Genomic DNA, 12,917 nt, shown 5'->3' with positions numbered 1-12,917 from the left:
TAATGGTGGAGGGAATCTGGAGGCACTCAGTCTCCCCAGTGGACATTTACCTTCATAACAATCAACTGCTTTTGTTCAAAGACTCTGTCAGATATGTTTGCTGTTGTTATGTAATTTAACAAAATATCACATAGACAATATTGATAAAAGAGTACTGTTGATTCTCCGAAAATGAAGTTACATATTCTGCAAAGACCTCAACTTTTCCATATACCTAATTTTTGAATTAGGTAGGGTTGAGACAACTGTGAAAGGAAGGACATTTCAAAAATATCTAGCATACCACACTATATTGTTTTGAATGTGTCTTGAATCCACATAGCTCTTTAAAGAAGCCCAAATTCTAAAGCTTTGAGCATGTGTTATGGCTGTGGTTTATAACTTTGATTATTAGACTATTATACAGATACCCTTGGCCTATAGGCACAATATTTGTGAATAAATGCATGCATTCATCATAACCCTTTTCAAAACAGTTAACTGCTCTACTTATTCTGATGGGTTGTGTAGGCAGGTGATTAAACACCTGAGGAGGAGAGACCACCTCTGCCACCACTCCCACCTCCAACCCACTAATATTACCTAAAAGGTGACTTACCTAGAAACTATGATACCATTCACTTGGAGGAATTTAAACAGGTCTTGTGCCTTCTCTCGGTCCCTGTACTTTTCTTTGGCAGTCAAAGTATCATAGGGTACCAAAAGAGGGTGACTGCCGCCACCTGGAGTCATAAGGCAAGAGATGACAACACATTAGTTTTTTCCTTTGCCCTTCTGGGACTACATACTGACCCCGGCCCCTAGCCCATCTTCTTTAAGGGATGGTTTGAACTAAGCTCACCTTTGCTCTCCAGCTCCAATTTCTTCTTCTTAGCCCAGATATTGTGATAGTTCTCAGCTACTACTTCCACCATTCCCTGTGTCCCAGAGCAAGGGCATGTCAGTCAAAGAGAAAGCAAGCAAGAAAAGCAGCTTCATATCTGCCAGGTTATTTATGATAGGTTATTTATGGCACCATTATCTTGGGGGTGGCAGCACCCCTAAGATTAGAGCACCCCAGATGCTAACAGTGCACTACTGAAGGGCTCCCACCATTTGTCAGTCTGTGCTTATGCACCTCATTAGCTTTATGTCTTCCCATACATACAGAAAGCAATTTCTAATTCTGTCCCTCCCTGGCAACTCATTATCCTGGCATTCATGAGAATTTTTAATGCATTAATGAGAAAGACATTTCTAGCTGAAACTGCTTTTCAATTCTCACAGGAGCTCAGTAGCATATTTCTGACCTGAGAGGGGGGATTGGAAGTAGGGGGTCAAGCAAAAGTTTAGATCCCTGAAAATCATGGTAGAAATTGCTGCAAATAAGATATCTCAAATGAAATTACTCTTTCTAGGTCACTCATAGCAGTGACCCAGAGTGAAAGATGTACTTTGGAAAGAAGCTTTCTCTAAGGTCTGAGAGATTGGTCTGATGGCCTCTCCAAGAGGTGCAAGCCTGGCTGCCAATCTCTGCAGAGGATGGGGGTGGGGCTACGGGAGCAAGCACCTCAGGGAGCTTTTAGTTTCATCCTCTTGATTTTTTTTTTTTTTTTTAAATCTCTGGGTCCTGCAACAAACTGCTCCTCTGTACCATCATGGGGAAATTAAACATATCCACTGTGGGATATGCAAGATGCTTTTATGGTTTTAGGGGACTTATAAGGACCAGGCAAGGCGTCAAATTTTGTAGATTTTCCCCTAGCTGTTTTATTTTTGGGTTTTGACACAGTAATTTGCTGGTCCTTCTTCCTTTTATGGAGTCTGCACCCATTATGACACTCTTGCACAGCCTCCCTTTCTTGGATGATTAGTTAATTCTTTGGAGACTTTTGCCATAGCTTCTGCACAATATCGCCCTCTTCGGTTTTATCTTGGTGGTGACATGTTTTGGGAATTCTTCCCCCTTGTCCCCTGTTTTTCCCCTTCAACTCTTTGGAGGGCAACATGCCCTCCAAATCCCATGGGGCTTACAAAGCACATTATGTTCTGCAAGAGTCAGCACTGACCTGGAGTTCTCTGGAGAGCACGACATTTGAGAGGTCCAGAGGAGCAGGGCTGTAGCTGTTGCCCTAGGGAAGCAGAGAGAGTCAGTGGGTTTGCCACTGTTCTCCTTATTCTTATCAACATCCCCTGTCAAGCACTGCAGCTGGCAAGGCTGTGTTCTCCCAGCCCCCACTGTTTATCGGAGGCCATCCCACCATGATGGCCCAGGGAGAGCTTTCCCAGATTCCCTGTGGGTCCTACTGGCCCAGCATTGGCTTCTGGGAGGGCCTGTCATACCTGGCTGGTCTGGGACACACTTCGAAGTTTCTCATTTTCCCGTTGTTGAACCAAAGCTTCTCCTTCTTTGGTTCTCTCCACAGTCCAGCCCACAGCCAGCATGGTTTTCAGGGACTCTCTGGCTGGCCAGCGATAAATTTCCTTCTCCTGGAAGAAACGTGCACAGAAGAGCTTTGTAGAATGGACCCTGTCATTCTGACTGGCCCATCTCCCTATAAAGTTGGATCTCACATTAGACAGGAAAGCTCTAGCCTTCCTCCACAAGGTCCAAATGCCATTTGCACATTCCACTTGCAATACAGAATCAGACTTTCTGATATTTATTATGAGTATAAGACCCTGGGCACATCACAGTGTTTTGCACTGGGAGGGAATGCACCAACAATGTTGATGACAGCGTCCACACTTTGTAGGAAGAGAACAGGGGAGTGGCTCCCTGAGTTTTAGTAACTGTTTAAGATGGGACATTTTCATGATGCATCTGTGCAAAGCTTTCTTTTGAGCTTGAAAAATAAAATTTCTTAGACACTTTTAATTTTGGTACCAGGAATTGAACTCAGGGATACTTAACCACTGAGACACATCCTAGTCCCCCTTGTTTTGTATTTTATTTAGCCACAGGGTCTCACTGAGTTGCTTAGGGTCTCACTAAGTTGCTGACGCTGGCTTTGAATTTCTGATCCTCTTGCTTCAGCCTCCAAGCTGCTGGGATTACAGGCGAGCAACCACTGTGCCCAGCTAAAATTTCTTAGAATTCTCTTTTGATCTGTGCACTATTTCATCAATGGTCAATATTCAAAGACACACATGCAATCCTTTACATTTGACACTAGACCTAAAGCTTACAAAGGACTCCTACTGATTCTAAGACTGAAGTTCAGAGTTGAAATGAATCAAACTTCTTAATTAAAAAAAAAAAAGAAAGCAAGAGACATGTTTATATTTCTTAGGGACTTTCTTCTCCCTGTATCTTCCATGTATTGGAAATAATTCCTGTTTGAATTTTCTTTGACAATTCATTGCTTCTTTCCCTCATCCCACCATGACAATCTAGCATAATCCCTTCCTTATTAGTCGCAGGTGCATTTTGTCCTAGCCTGTTAGGGCTGAGCAGTGCTTCTTCACCAGTGGGTTCTCAGTGCCAAAGACCAGAAGAGAAGGCTAAGCTCTTGGAAACTGGTCTTGGGGCTGCTGCCCACTGCCAAGATGAGGAGTGGTTTGTTGACTCCTAGGACTGTGTCCTGAGCTTCTCTGAGTATCTGATACAATTTCCAGGGAAGGACAAAGCATGGTCAGAATGTTACCAGAGACCTGTTTCTTACCTTCTCTGTTAACGTCTTGAAAGGCCTTATCAGTGGGTGGGTCTTCACGTTTTCATCCAGGGAAATTCCATATTTCCATCCACTCTGACTCTGTAGAAATGTTCTCAGTTCAAACATCCTTGGCATTCAAAGAGCCCAGCTCTGTGACCCAAATCCCTGCTTCGATTTTCATAAGTGGAATGATGGATCTTGACAGAGCTTGGACATTTCCCTCAAAAATGTCTAATTGATCCTTTAAGGCCATCAGGCTCTCTGGCTCCTGAATCTTGAACTCTGCCCCTTTATTCTTTCTCATTTCAGTTGCTGTCCTCTCCACTTTCTCGCTTGTGTTTCAACACTACTCAAAACAGAAGGATGTTTCAAAGGACCCAGCAAATAACATGCCCTAGGTCAGTGTGCCACACTTATAGCAAGGACAGAGGCAGAACTAAAAGCATGTGAGTGCTGGACCTGCTGCCCACTGCACAGAGTGGCTGGTGTGTACCTCTTGCCTGTCACACTCCCAGAACAAGTTTCCTAGAGTCACAGAAGTTCAAGAACTCTGAAAGTCATTCGACAAATACTGGTTGGATTTTTTTCTATAGCATGTGCACAACTCTGTCCTAGGCACTGTGGATGCAGAGATAAATAAGATTCCCTGATCCCCATAACCTCATACCCTGAGACTCCCAACTGCTCCTTCTCAATCTGTTTTGGCCATTTGTGAACTATGTAAACTTTCCAAGTTTTTGTCCCTTCTCAAGAGACAAACCCCCACTGGTGGATCTACTCTAGGCCTGCACTCTCAGTTGCCACTGCTGGCTAACATCAAATCAGTATTTGCAGACCAGAGCTCTTGCCTAATTTCTGAATCAACTTAAGCTCTTCTTGGATGTACAGGTGCCTCTCAACATGTTGAAGAGAACCTGGCAGTCACTTCTCTAAACACCTCCTCTCGGGTTTCCTGTACCTCAGGAACAGCCCCAGCTTGCACTGACTTTCCAAGCCAGCAATTCGGGAGTCTTTGTGGATGTCACCTCTGCACTTGACACATCCACGTCCTCATCAACCTACTCGTCCATCTACCTCTCTGGCTTCCTTGTCAGTACTTTCGATCAGGCCACCATCAGCTCGCACACAATTCCACGATAGCTCCCTGAGCAGCCTCCCTGCCTCCAATCTTGCCCCCTCCCCACAGACTCGTTTTCTACTTCCTATCAGGGGATCAGGGCACTCTGTCGCTTTATGGTGTTCTGATTGCCAAACTCTAAACCTATAAGGATGATCTTGTTCACCTCTCCCTGGCCCTATTCCATGTTCCAGCTCTGGGGTTCCCTCGAGTTACCAAACTCTCTTCCCTCCTAGTGACTGCACCTGCTGACCCAGCAAGGCCCACAAAGTACTCACTGTCCTATGAGGAACAAGTTCTATTCCCCCTTTGACACATACTGTCACCAGCTCTAAGAAGCGTCACTGGACCCCTCCCCAGCATTGGATTAGGATCTGTGTGTGTTCTAATCCTGTGCTCATGCCCATCATAGCACTGAACAACCTGTCCCACTATGGCTGCTTTATCTTGTTTCTCCCACATGAAGAGGTTCTTAAAGGTAGGAGAAATAGTCATTTCTTTGTTATACAATCTCACCTCCTGGCAATGGAGAGAAAACATGTATCCTTGCTCTCATGGAGGTTGGAGTATGGTGTCAGAGAGATCAATCAAATAACCACACTAGTAAAAGTATAACTGATAACACACACACACACACACACACACACACACACACACACCCCTATTAAATACCATGAAGGAAGGAATTAAGAGGGCCTGTATCTGACAAATCTGGAACAGTATCATCATAGGAATTCATGGTTGGATTGAAATTTGCAGGATGAGCTGGAAAATAGTGTGTGCATGTGTGTGTCTAGTTGAGACTGAGGAGGGTTTCAGGGACACTGTGTGTGTGTGTGTGTGTGTGTGTGTGTGTGAGAGAGAGAGAGAGAGAGAGAGAGAGAGAGAGAGATACAGAGAGAGGGAGGGAGTAGGGGGGATAGAGAGGGAGGGAGGGAGGGAGTAGGGGGGATAGAGAGGGTGGGAGTGGGGGGGCAGAGAGAGGGAGGGACTGTGGGGAGGCAGAGAGAGGAAGGGAATGTGGGGGGGAGAGAGAGGGAGGGTGGGAGTGGGGGAGAGAGAGAGGGAGGGGGAGAGAGAGGGAGGGTGGGAATGGGGGAAGAGAGAGGGAGAGAGGGGGGGAGGAAGAGAGAGGGAGGGAGAGACGTGTGCACACATGCACACAGATACAGAGGAAGAGACAGACACTGAAAGAAGGGGATGTGGCTGAGATTAAACAAGAGATGAGGACATGGGGCAATGCCTACCAGGCCATATTAAGAATTTTGACCTTTATGTCAAGAAGGATTAGAAGCTGCTAAAGGATTTTAATAGGGAAAATTTTGACCAGGAGGAGTGGTGGTAGCCTGTGAGTCAACGAGCATATTGAAGCTATCACTTGCTTTCAGTGTGAAGAACAGACTGGAGGAAATGCATGCTAGTAAGAAGGTTATCACAATGGTCTGGGAATAAGATTATGGCAGCTTGGACTAAGTCATGGCATAGGTCCAGAGGGAGATACACAAATTTCAGAGAGATTCAGGAGGTAAAATCCACACAGTTTAGTAATGGATAAGCTATTGCTATGGACTCATGAACTGGCCAAATGTCTATATGTAAAAGATGCTTAGAAAATCCAGACACGCTAGAGCTGGGGTCAACAATCCATAGCCCTTGGGCCAAATCCAGCTGACTACCTGCTTTGTTTTCATTTTTTAAAATGAAGTTTTATTGGAACACAGGCCCCCTGTTTTGTCTACAGCTACTCTTTGTTACAGTAGCAGAAACAAGAAGTTGCCACAGAGACTGGCTCACAAAGCCTGAAATGTTTATTATTTGGCTCTTTGCAGAAAAGGTTTGGCAACCCCTGCTCTACAATCCTAAGGTACCAGCCCATTCTACAGTTCAGTGAATGTTGTTATTATCAGCCCCACATAAGAACTCACAACAGAATGAGAGCTGAGGCCAGATTCATACAGAGGCTGGGCTGGTGGTTAAAGGGTTCCTGTGAGCCTACTATGTGGAGATGGTTTCTGTGGATTTGCTGTGGAGGAGTTCACTGTTCCAAGCTGTAAGCTGCAGCTGAACAATGACCCCAATCCTTCACTGACTGCCCACAGAAATCCTGGATGTCTTTGGCACAGTCTTCCTACGTTGTCTGCCAGCATTAAAGGGCTGACATAGCAATTAAACTTATTAAGCAGCCTGACCTCATGTGGTGAGGAATTTTAAACACCAGATGGACAGGCTTATTAATAAGGGAGTGTCTGGAAGTTCTAGTGCATCTACCATAGGAAGATGCTTGTGTGTCCTTCCTGGAATAAAATCCAGCTTCCCAGCAAAATGCAAGGGTAAGACTTTCAATTCCATTTCCCCTTTCCAGTGCTTCATTCAAGGAAAACATTAAATAAAGGGCTCTCCACTCCTATTAAGCATTTATGTCAAATACACACAAACACGTGCTTGAGCACAAACTCTAGGGAATGCAATGCTAAGAAGTTAACACTTTCAGAATTGATCATTTTCTTGAGAAATACAAAAGCAGCAAAGCAGCTGTCACTGCCTATTTCTCCAACCTCTACCAACCCTGGGAATTGCTGCTCAGAAATAATGAATGCTCTTGGCATGGAGAGTCTGTCACTTAGACAAATTAGGCAGATTTCCAGGAATGGGCCCTTTAATGTTCTTGGGCTGTTTTTTCTCGATGACAATTGTCAATTGGATGATAATCCCTACCTTGTCACAAGCCCATTTATCATGTGAATGTTCAGCATACTTGGTGACGATGTATTCCAATTTCTCAGGCAAGGAAAAACTGTGAAATGAGGGGAAAAAAAATTTACAACCTCCCCAGGCACTTTATCCAGACGTGGTAGAGGATAGGCAGAATTAGAAATTAGCTGGCAGAACTTGGATGTGATCAATCAGATAATCTCAAAGCTGAAGCGACTCTATACAGCTGCATTACTGAGCAGAAGGAGAGGCGGGCCAGGATTAGGCCATGTACACCCTCAGGTCTAATCACAGGATTTCTCTGAAGAAGCCTCTGGCTGCACAGGTGGCCCCCTCCAGCTGCTCTGGGTTCTCCTATCTCCCAAAGAGCCACTTGGGAGCCAGGGCCAGACCTGCCCAGGTTAGACAGTGAGAACGTAGGAATGGCAGAAATGCAGAGCTAGAGGACCATATGTTACAAAGTAGTGGTTGTCTACCTTTTGGATTCAGTGACTCATCACTATTAGAATTTTGGAAGTATTGTAGACACCTGTCATTTCTGTTTGCCCAGCAGCTCTCATCCCTTCTGTTGGTAATAGCACCTGAGTGTCCTTGGTGTTGTGGAGTCTTCTGGCACTACATGCAGTTTTATATGAACTGCCATTCAGGACAGGAACATGACTAGGCAAATCAGACTCACTGTCCCCAGAATTTGAATCTTGAGTTGAGTGAGACAAGGGTAGAAAACTCTTCAAGGTGATTCATGCAATGGGGATAGCCAAAGGTTGTCTATTTGGTCTCTGTGCTCTGATGGTAGGCTTTGCTGGGGTCAGCCTTCCACTAGGTTTTGATAATGACCAGTGTCCTGGTAATAAGGTCTTTTATTTTAGCCAGAGTCAGTCCCTATTCCTTAAAGAATTAAAGCAGTCCCTATTCCTTAAAGAATTAAAGAATCATACTTGATGTCCAAGGTGTGTGTGTGTGTAAATTTTTTATTCTTACCAGCAATGTACAATGATTGCAAATTTTTTAAAAAAAATTTTTAATTGTTGATGAACCTTTATTTTATTTATTTGTTTATATGTGGTGCTGAGATTTTAACCTAGTACCTCATACATGCTAGGCAAGTGCTCTGCCACTGAGCTACAACCCTAGCTCCCAAGGTATATTTGAATGAATCAAAATATTAAGGACCCACTCATCATTCGCACATAATTGCTAGAGTGTGATGCTATTTTATAATGTTTATAAGAACATCCAAGTTATTATACCAGTTACTTTATCATCCTTTGGCAGCCTACATCTTCATAGGACAAAGTTCTCTAAAACCAACACCTATTTCTTTTCTCTCTGGCTTGAAGTTTTACCATACCCTTCACCTCTTCCTTGAAGTGGTCAATTCTTTTTCCCAGCATCCCCTCAGCTCAAGGCTCTGTCCAATCGAATGTGTACTTAATTTTCCCAAAGATGGGTTTTATGTTATCAAAACTGACAGCCTTCTGGGAAGGGTTAGGTTCTCATTTGAAAACTACTGCCACAAACACAAGTCCCAGGGGACAAATCTTATGTTCCCTGCTCAGGCAGTTTTGGAGTTCTTCATTTACAATTCACTCGCAAATGAAGACAGTATGCCCCATAACACATATCTTAACTGGGGAGGAAGTACAACAAGCCAAAATTGAGAATATTTGGCCAAAAAAGATAAACACACTTCCATGGCCTCATGAACATTAGTGAAGAATTCTGAAAGATGGGGCTGGGGTTGTGGCTCAGAGGTAGAGAGTGCTCACCTAGCATGTGCGAGGCCCTGGGTTTGATTCTCAGCACCACATACAATAAAATAAAGGTATTGTTTCCAACTACAACTAAAAAAATAAATATTAAAAAAAGAATTCTGAAAGAAATGAAAAGCTGCTTTTGCAGGCTCATCCCAAAGTTCTAGCATCCCTTCATGAGGCAAAGAGCAAGTCCAACCTCTCATATAAGGGACCCCAACTGTTCTGCCATCACAACTGAGGCCCCATCAGAGTTCAGCTGAGTGTTATTTATGTTGTTTTGATGGGTGATGCTATTAAAAATTTACAGGTCTAGTTCACAGAGAACAAAGACTTTGTCAAAAAAACTCATTAATAAGTTAATTGCATCATTTGTCAGGGTGATTCTCTCCATGCCTCAGGTGACATTTATTTATGGATGCATCTATTTCTTATAATAAACCACCCCCCCCAAAAAAGCCCAGGATATAAATGATATGGTATTTAATCAGATATGGCTGGATTAAACCTTGTGCCTGTTGTGACTGGCAGCATCAAAGGAAATGATGAACAGTGTTGGCAGGCGGGAAAGAGGGGATACTGAAATCTCTTGCTACATTCTGAAAGAAAAATACTGGCTACTGGACAAAATATAGGACCAGTGTAGGGAGGACTGTGGACTCACTTCATTGTGTTGATAGGTTTGGGATCAAAATTGCCATCTGCATCCACTGAAACTTGTTTCTCCAATGTGGCTGTGATTCTGGTATCAAGATAGTCTGGTGGCAAGGCCCCAGCAATAGCACTGAGACAAGGCAGGGCCATTCGGAAAAGATCTGGGTCATATTTCTGCAAGGAAAAACAGAGACCACCTTAGTAGATAAACTGCCAGGCAGGACCATTCATTTAGCAAGGGAAAAGAAAAATTGCACACATTTGTCCAGATTGACCAAAATACAGAACACATAACTCCTGCAGTACTTTCTGGTGAAAACTGACATTCTTGGAGGACAAGATGACCATCTAAAAAGCCCTGAAGCCACCATGTACTTTAAATTGAGAAATAGTTAATTTCAAGAATATCTAAGCTGGGCATAGTGGTGCACATCTGTAATTGCAGACACTTGAGAGACTGAAGCAGAAGGATCTCAGTTCCAGGCCAGCCTTAGCAAAAAAAAAAAAAAAAAAAAAAAAAAAAAAAAAAAAAGGGGGGGGTTATCTTGGTAGAACACCCCTTGGTTCAACTCCAACTCCTTGTACAAAAAACAAATCCCAAGATTATCTAAAGGTTAACACAGTTCTCATGAGGACAGAAAAGTCTATAAATTTGTTCACCAAGAATGGCTATAGAAACTATCCTAATATAAGACAGGAGAGGGCACAGTTAGCTTTGCCAGGCTCTGTGGCAGCTGATGTGGGTCATATGTGAATATCATCAGCAGTCCACTCAATGTCAAATCCATTCTCTCCTGAACCCAGTCAGGAATGAATTCCTATGAAATAATAAGGACTTAGAAGTGGCTTTTGATCTGTTCACACATGAACCAAAGGAATCCATCCAGGAGCAAAGAAAATTAATTTACACACAGGTGGACAAGCTATATGCCCCATCTAGACTTCTCTACAAAAACCAGATCTACTCATTTTCTACTTTTAAAGTGGGTGACCTCACAATTCTAAATACATTGGGAAGTGGAGCAAGGTCTGAGAATCATTCGTATTTCAATCAACTGACCCATGAGGCTTGGCACTGAGTCTCTGAGTTCCCACTCAACTTCCTTCTCACATGAGTGTCTGTGAAGCCCTCCCCAGAATGCTTCCACGTCTCCTGAACATCCCATGGCCCAACACTAGGGAAGATGTCAGGGCTTTTCCTTTTGACTTGGTCTTGGTGAAGGCTGTCGATCAGGAGCCACACCAGGTCAGAAGGAAAAGAATGGGAGGTAAGTCATCAAGACTGGAACTAAAATATATATATATATATATATATATTTTGATAATTTACTCTGGTACTTGCTCTCCATTCTATTAGCTTTGTGAGTCTAGCCAGTTTTTTGACCTCTTAGACTTTTTTCCATCCTGTAAAATGAGGATTGTGGTAGTTCCTATTTCAGAGAATCAGGGTAAGGATGATTGTGGAATACATGTGAAGTACTTAGCACAATTCTAAGCTGGAAAAGCTAACTAGATGCTAGTTACTACTATTCCTATGTGCCTGGGTCATTAAGGTCCTCTCTTTTTGTTCAGGAAGCACTGCTATTACCTTGTGGGAGAGGGAGTCAAAAATCCCCCAGAAGAGCTTCTCTGTGAGGTGCAGTTCTTCCTCCACAGCCAGCCCGTAGCTCCCCCATCCTGAAGGCAGACAGTAATACTTCCAGCACTGTTCATAGTGATTCGTCAGAAGCTGGGAGGTTGAGAACAGGATTGCACCAGTGGGGTGGGGTAGAGCAAATCCACAGGCATCAAAAACATGCAGGGGAGAATAAAATTGTATGCAGAGATCATGAGAATGAAACCAACATTGGAAACAGCGGGGCTGTCTACAAAGAGGCCCTTGAAATCCCGCTGGGAAAGGTCTGCTCTTGTGCCTAATGAGCTCTAGCCTGTGCCAATCTGCCTGATTAATTCTCATGCCTCCTAATGTGCCCCTAGCAGTTACTAGAAAAGGGAGAGGAACTGTTTTTACTTCAAGTGAGAAAACATTGCCTTCTGAAAACAGTTACTGTGCTTTTCCAGCCAGTCAGGTTTGGTAAGAGCTTCTCAAGACCTTTGCTTATAATTCTGGAAGATCCTGGAGGATATGCTGGTATGGGGAGGGGACAGTGGGCAGAAATTTATAGGTCTAAAAATTTCCTCTGCATTCATTCCTACTGGTGGTTTCTGTGCCTTTCCCCACCCTCCAGTGGCCCAGGGATGCTATTGCATTTTCACGTCTGGCCAGTAGGGGACAGAACACTAGTACTGACTCCTTCCCAGCAGGTGGGATCCACATCCTCTAAGAAGCCTCTTCCCCACACCTGGGTGTGAGATCTAAACATGAGCTTATTGAGTGGATCAATGCCTCTTAGGAGCTGACATCCAGCTGCTAACAGAGCCCTGGAGAGGAAACAATGCTAAGTTAAGCTGTGCCAACCATGGTTTTCAGTTAAAATACTTTAGGGGATTAAAACAGGAGCTGTTAGGGTTAGTGAGAATTAGCTTTAGAGGACTGGGGAATCTCTGCAGTCATACAAAATGTATGCCTGGCACGGAGATAGGATTGAAATAAAAATTTCAGGGAATTCTGGTTATCCCAATAAAATCCTTCCTGAAATCCTTGCTTAGGCTATTTCTGAAAAGAAGGAAAAGTTCTATTAAGATCATTAGGCAGGGTTTTCAGGTGTGGCTGTTCACTGCTGACACTTTTGGACAGACAAATATGGTAGAGTCTTGGCACGAAAGACAAAAACACTGCTCTCCTGGGTGGGCGGCTGATTCTGGCACCACTCAGGCCCAGATGCTCCTGGTGCTATGATAAAATAGTTTAAAGAAAATCAGGAATGAGTCAACGAATAACAAGATGGCTCTGGGCTCTTTTCATCGATAAAGAAATAGGGAAAAAAAAGTAAATAAAAAAGAGCATTTGTTACAAAGGAAAAAAGCACAAAACGAGTATGCAAAAGGGACATTTCAGTTCCTTTAAATGAAAAAACACAGGGACGGTCAAAGCTTTTTGAAAAT

General features: G+C 43.6%; 1 protein-coding gene across 1 annotated transcript in view; it reads right to left on the bottom strand.

The window, feature by feature from the left end:
• The window catches only part of RYR3 (ryanodine receptor 3), a 518,939-nt gene that overhangs the window by 96,942 nt on the left and 409,080 nt on the right, over window positions 1–12,917 (bottom strand). Inside the window, exons 49-56 of the mRNA XM_081292880.1 lie at window positions 11,461–11,601; window positions 9,883–10,046; window positions 7,468–7,546; window positions 3,645–3,734; window positions 2,323–2,469; window positions 2,049–2,111; window positions 842–917; window positions 599–722 (exon numbers count right to left, since the gene is read on the bottom strand). Coding sequence (XP_081149006.1) covers window positions 599–722; window positions 842–917; window positions 2,049–2,111; window positions 2,323–2,469; window positions 3,645–3,734; window positions 7,468–7,546; window positions 9,883–10,046; window positions 11,461–11,601 — 884 coding nt within the window. The remainder of the gene's footprint in view (window positions 1–598; window positions 723–841; window positions 918–2,048; window positions 2,112–2,322; window positions 2,470–3,644; window positions 3,735–7,467; window positions 7,547–9,882; window positions 10,047–11,460; window positions 11,602–12,917) is intronic.

This window comes from Spermophilus citellus (assembly GCF_964194105.1).
Source record: "Spermophilus citellus genome assembly, chromosome: 4".
In the NCBI taxonomy this organism is placed as follows: domain Eukaryota; kingdom Metazoa; phylum Chordata; class Mammalia; order Rodentia; family Sciuridae; genus Spermophilus; species Spermophilus citellus.
The sequence above is the reverse complement of the archived record's forward strand: the minus strand, read 5'-3'. Positions and strand labels throughout refer to the sequence as shown.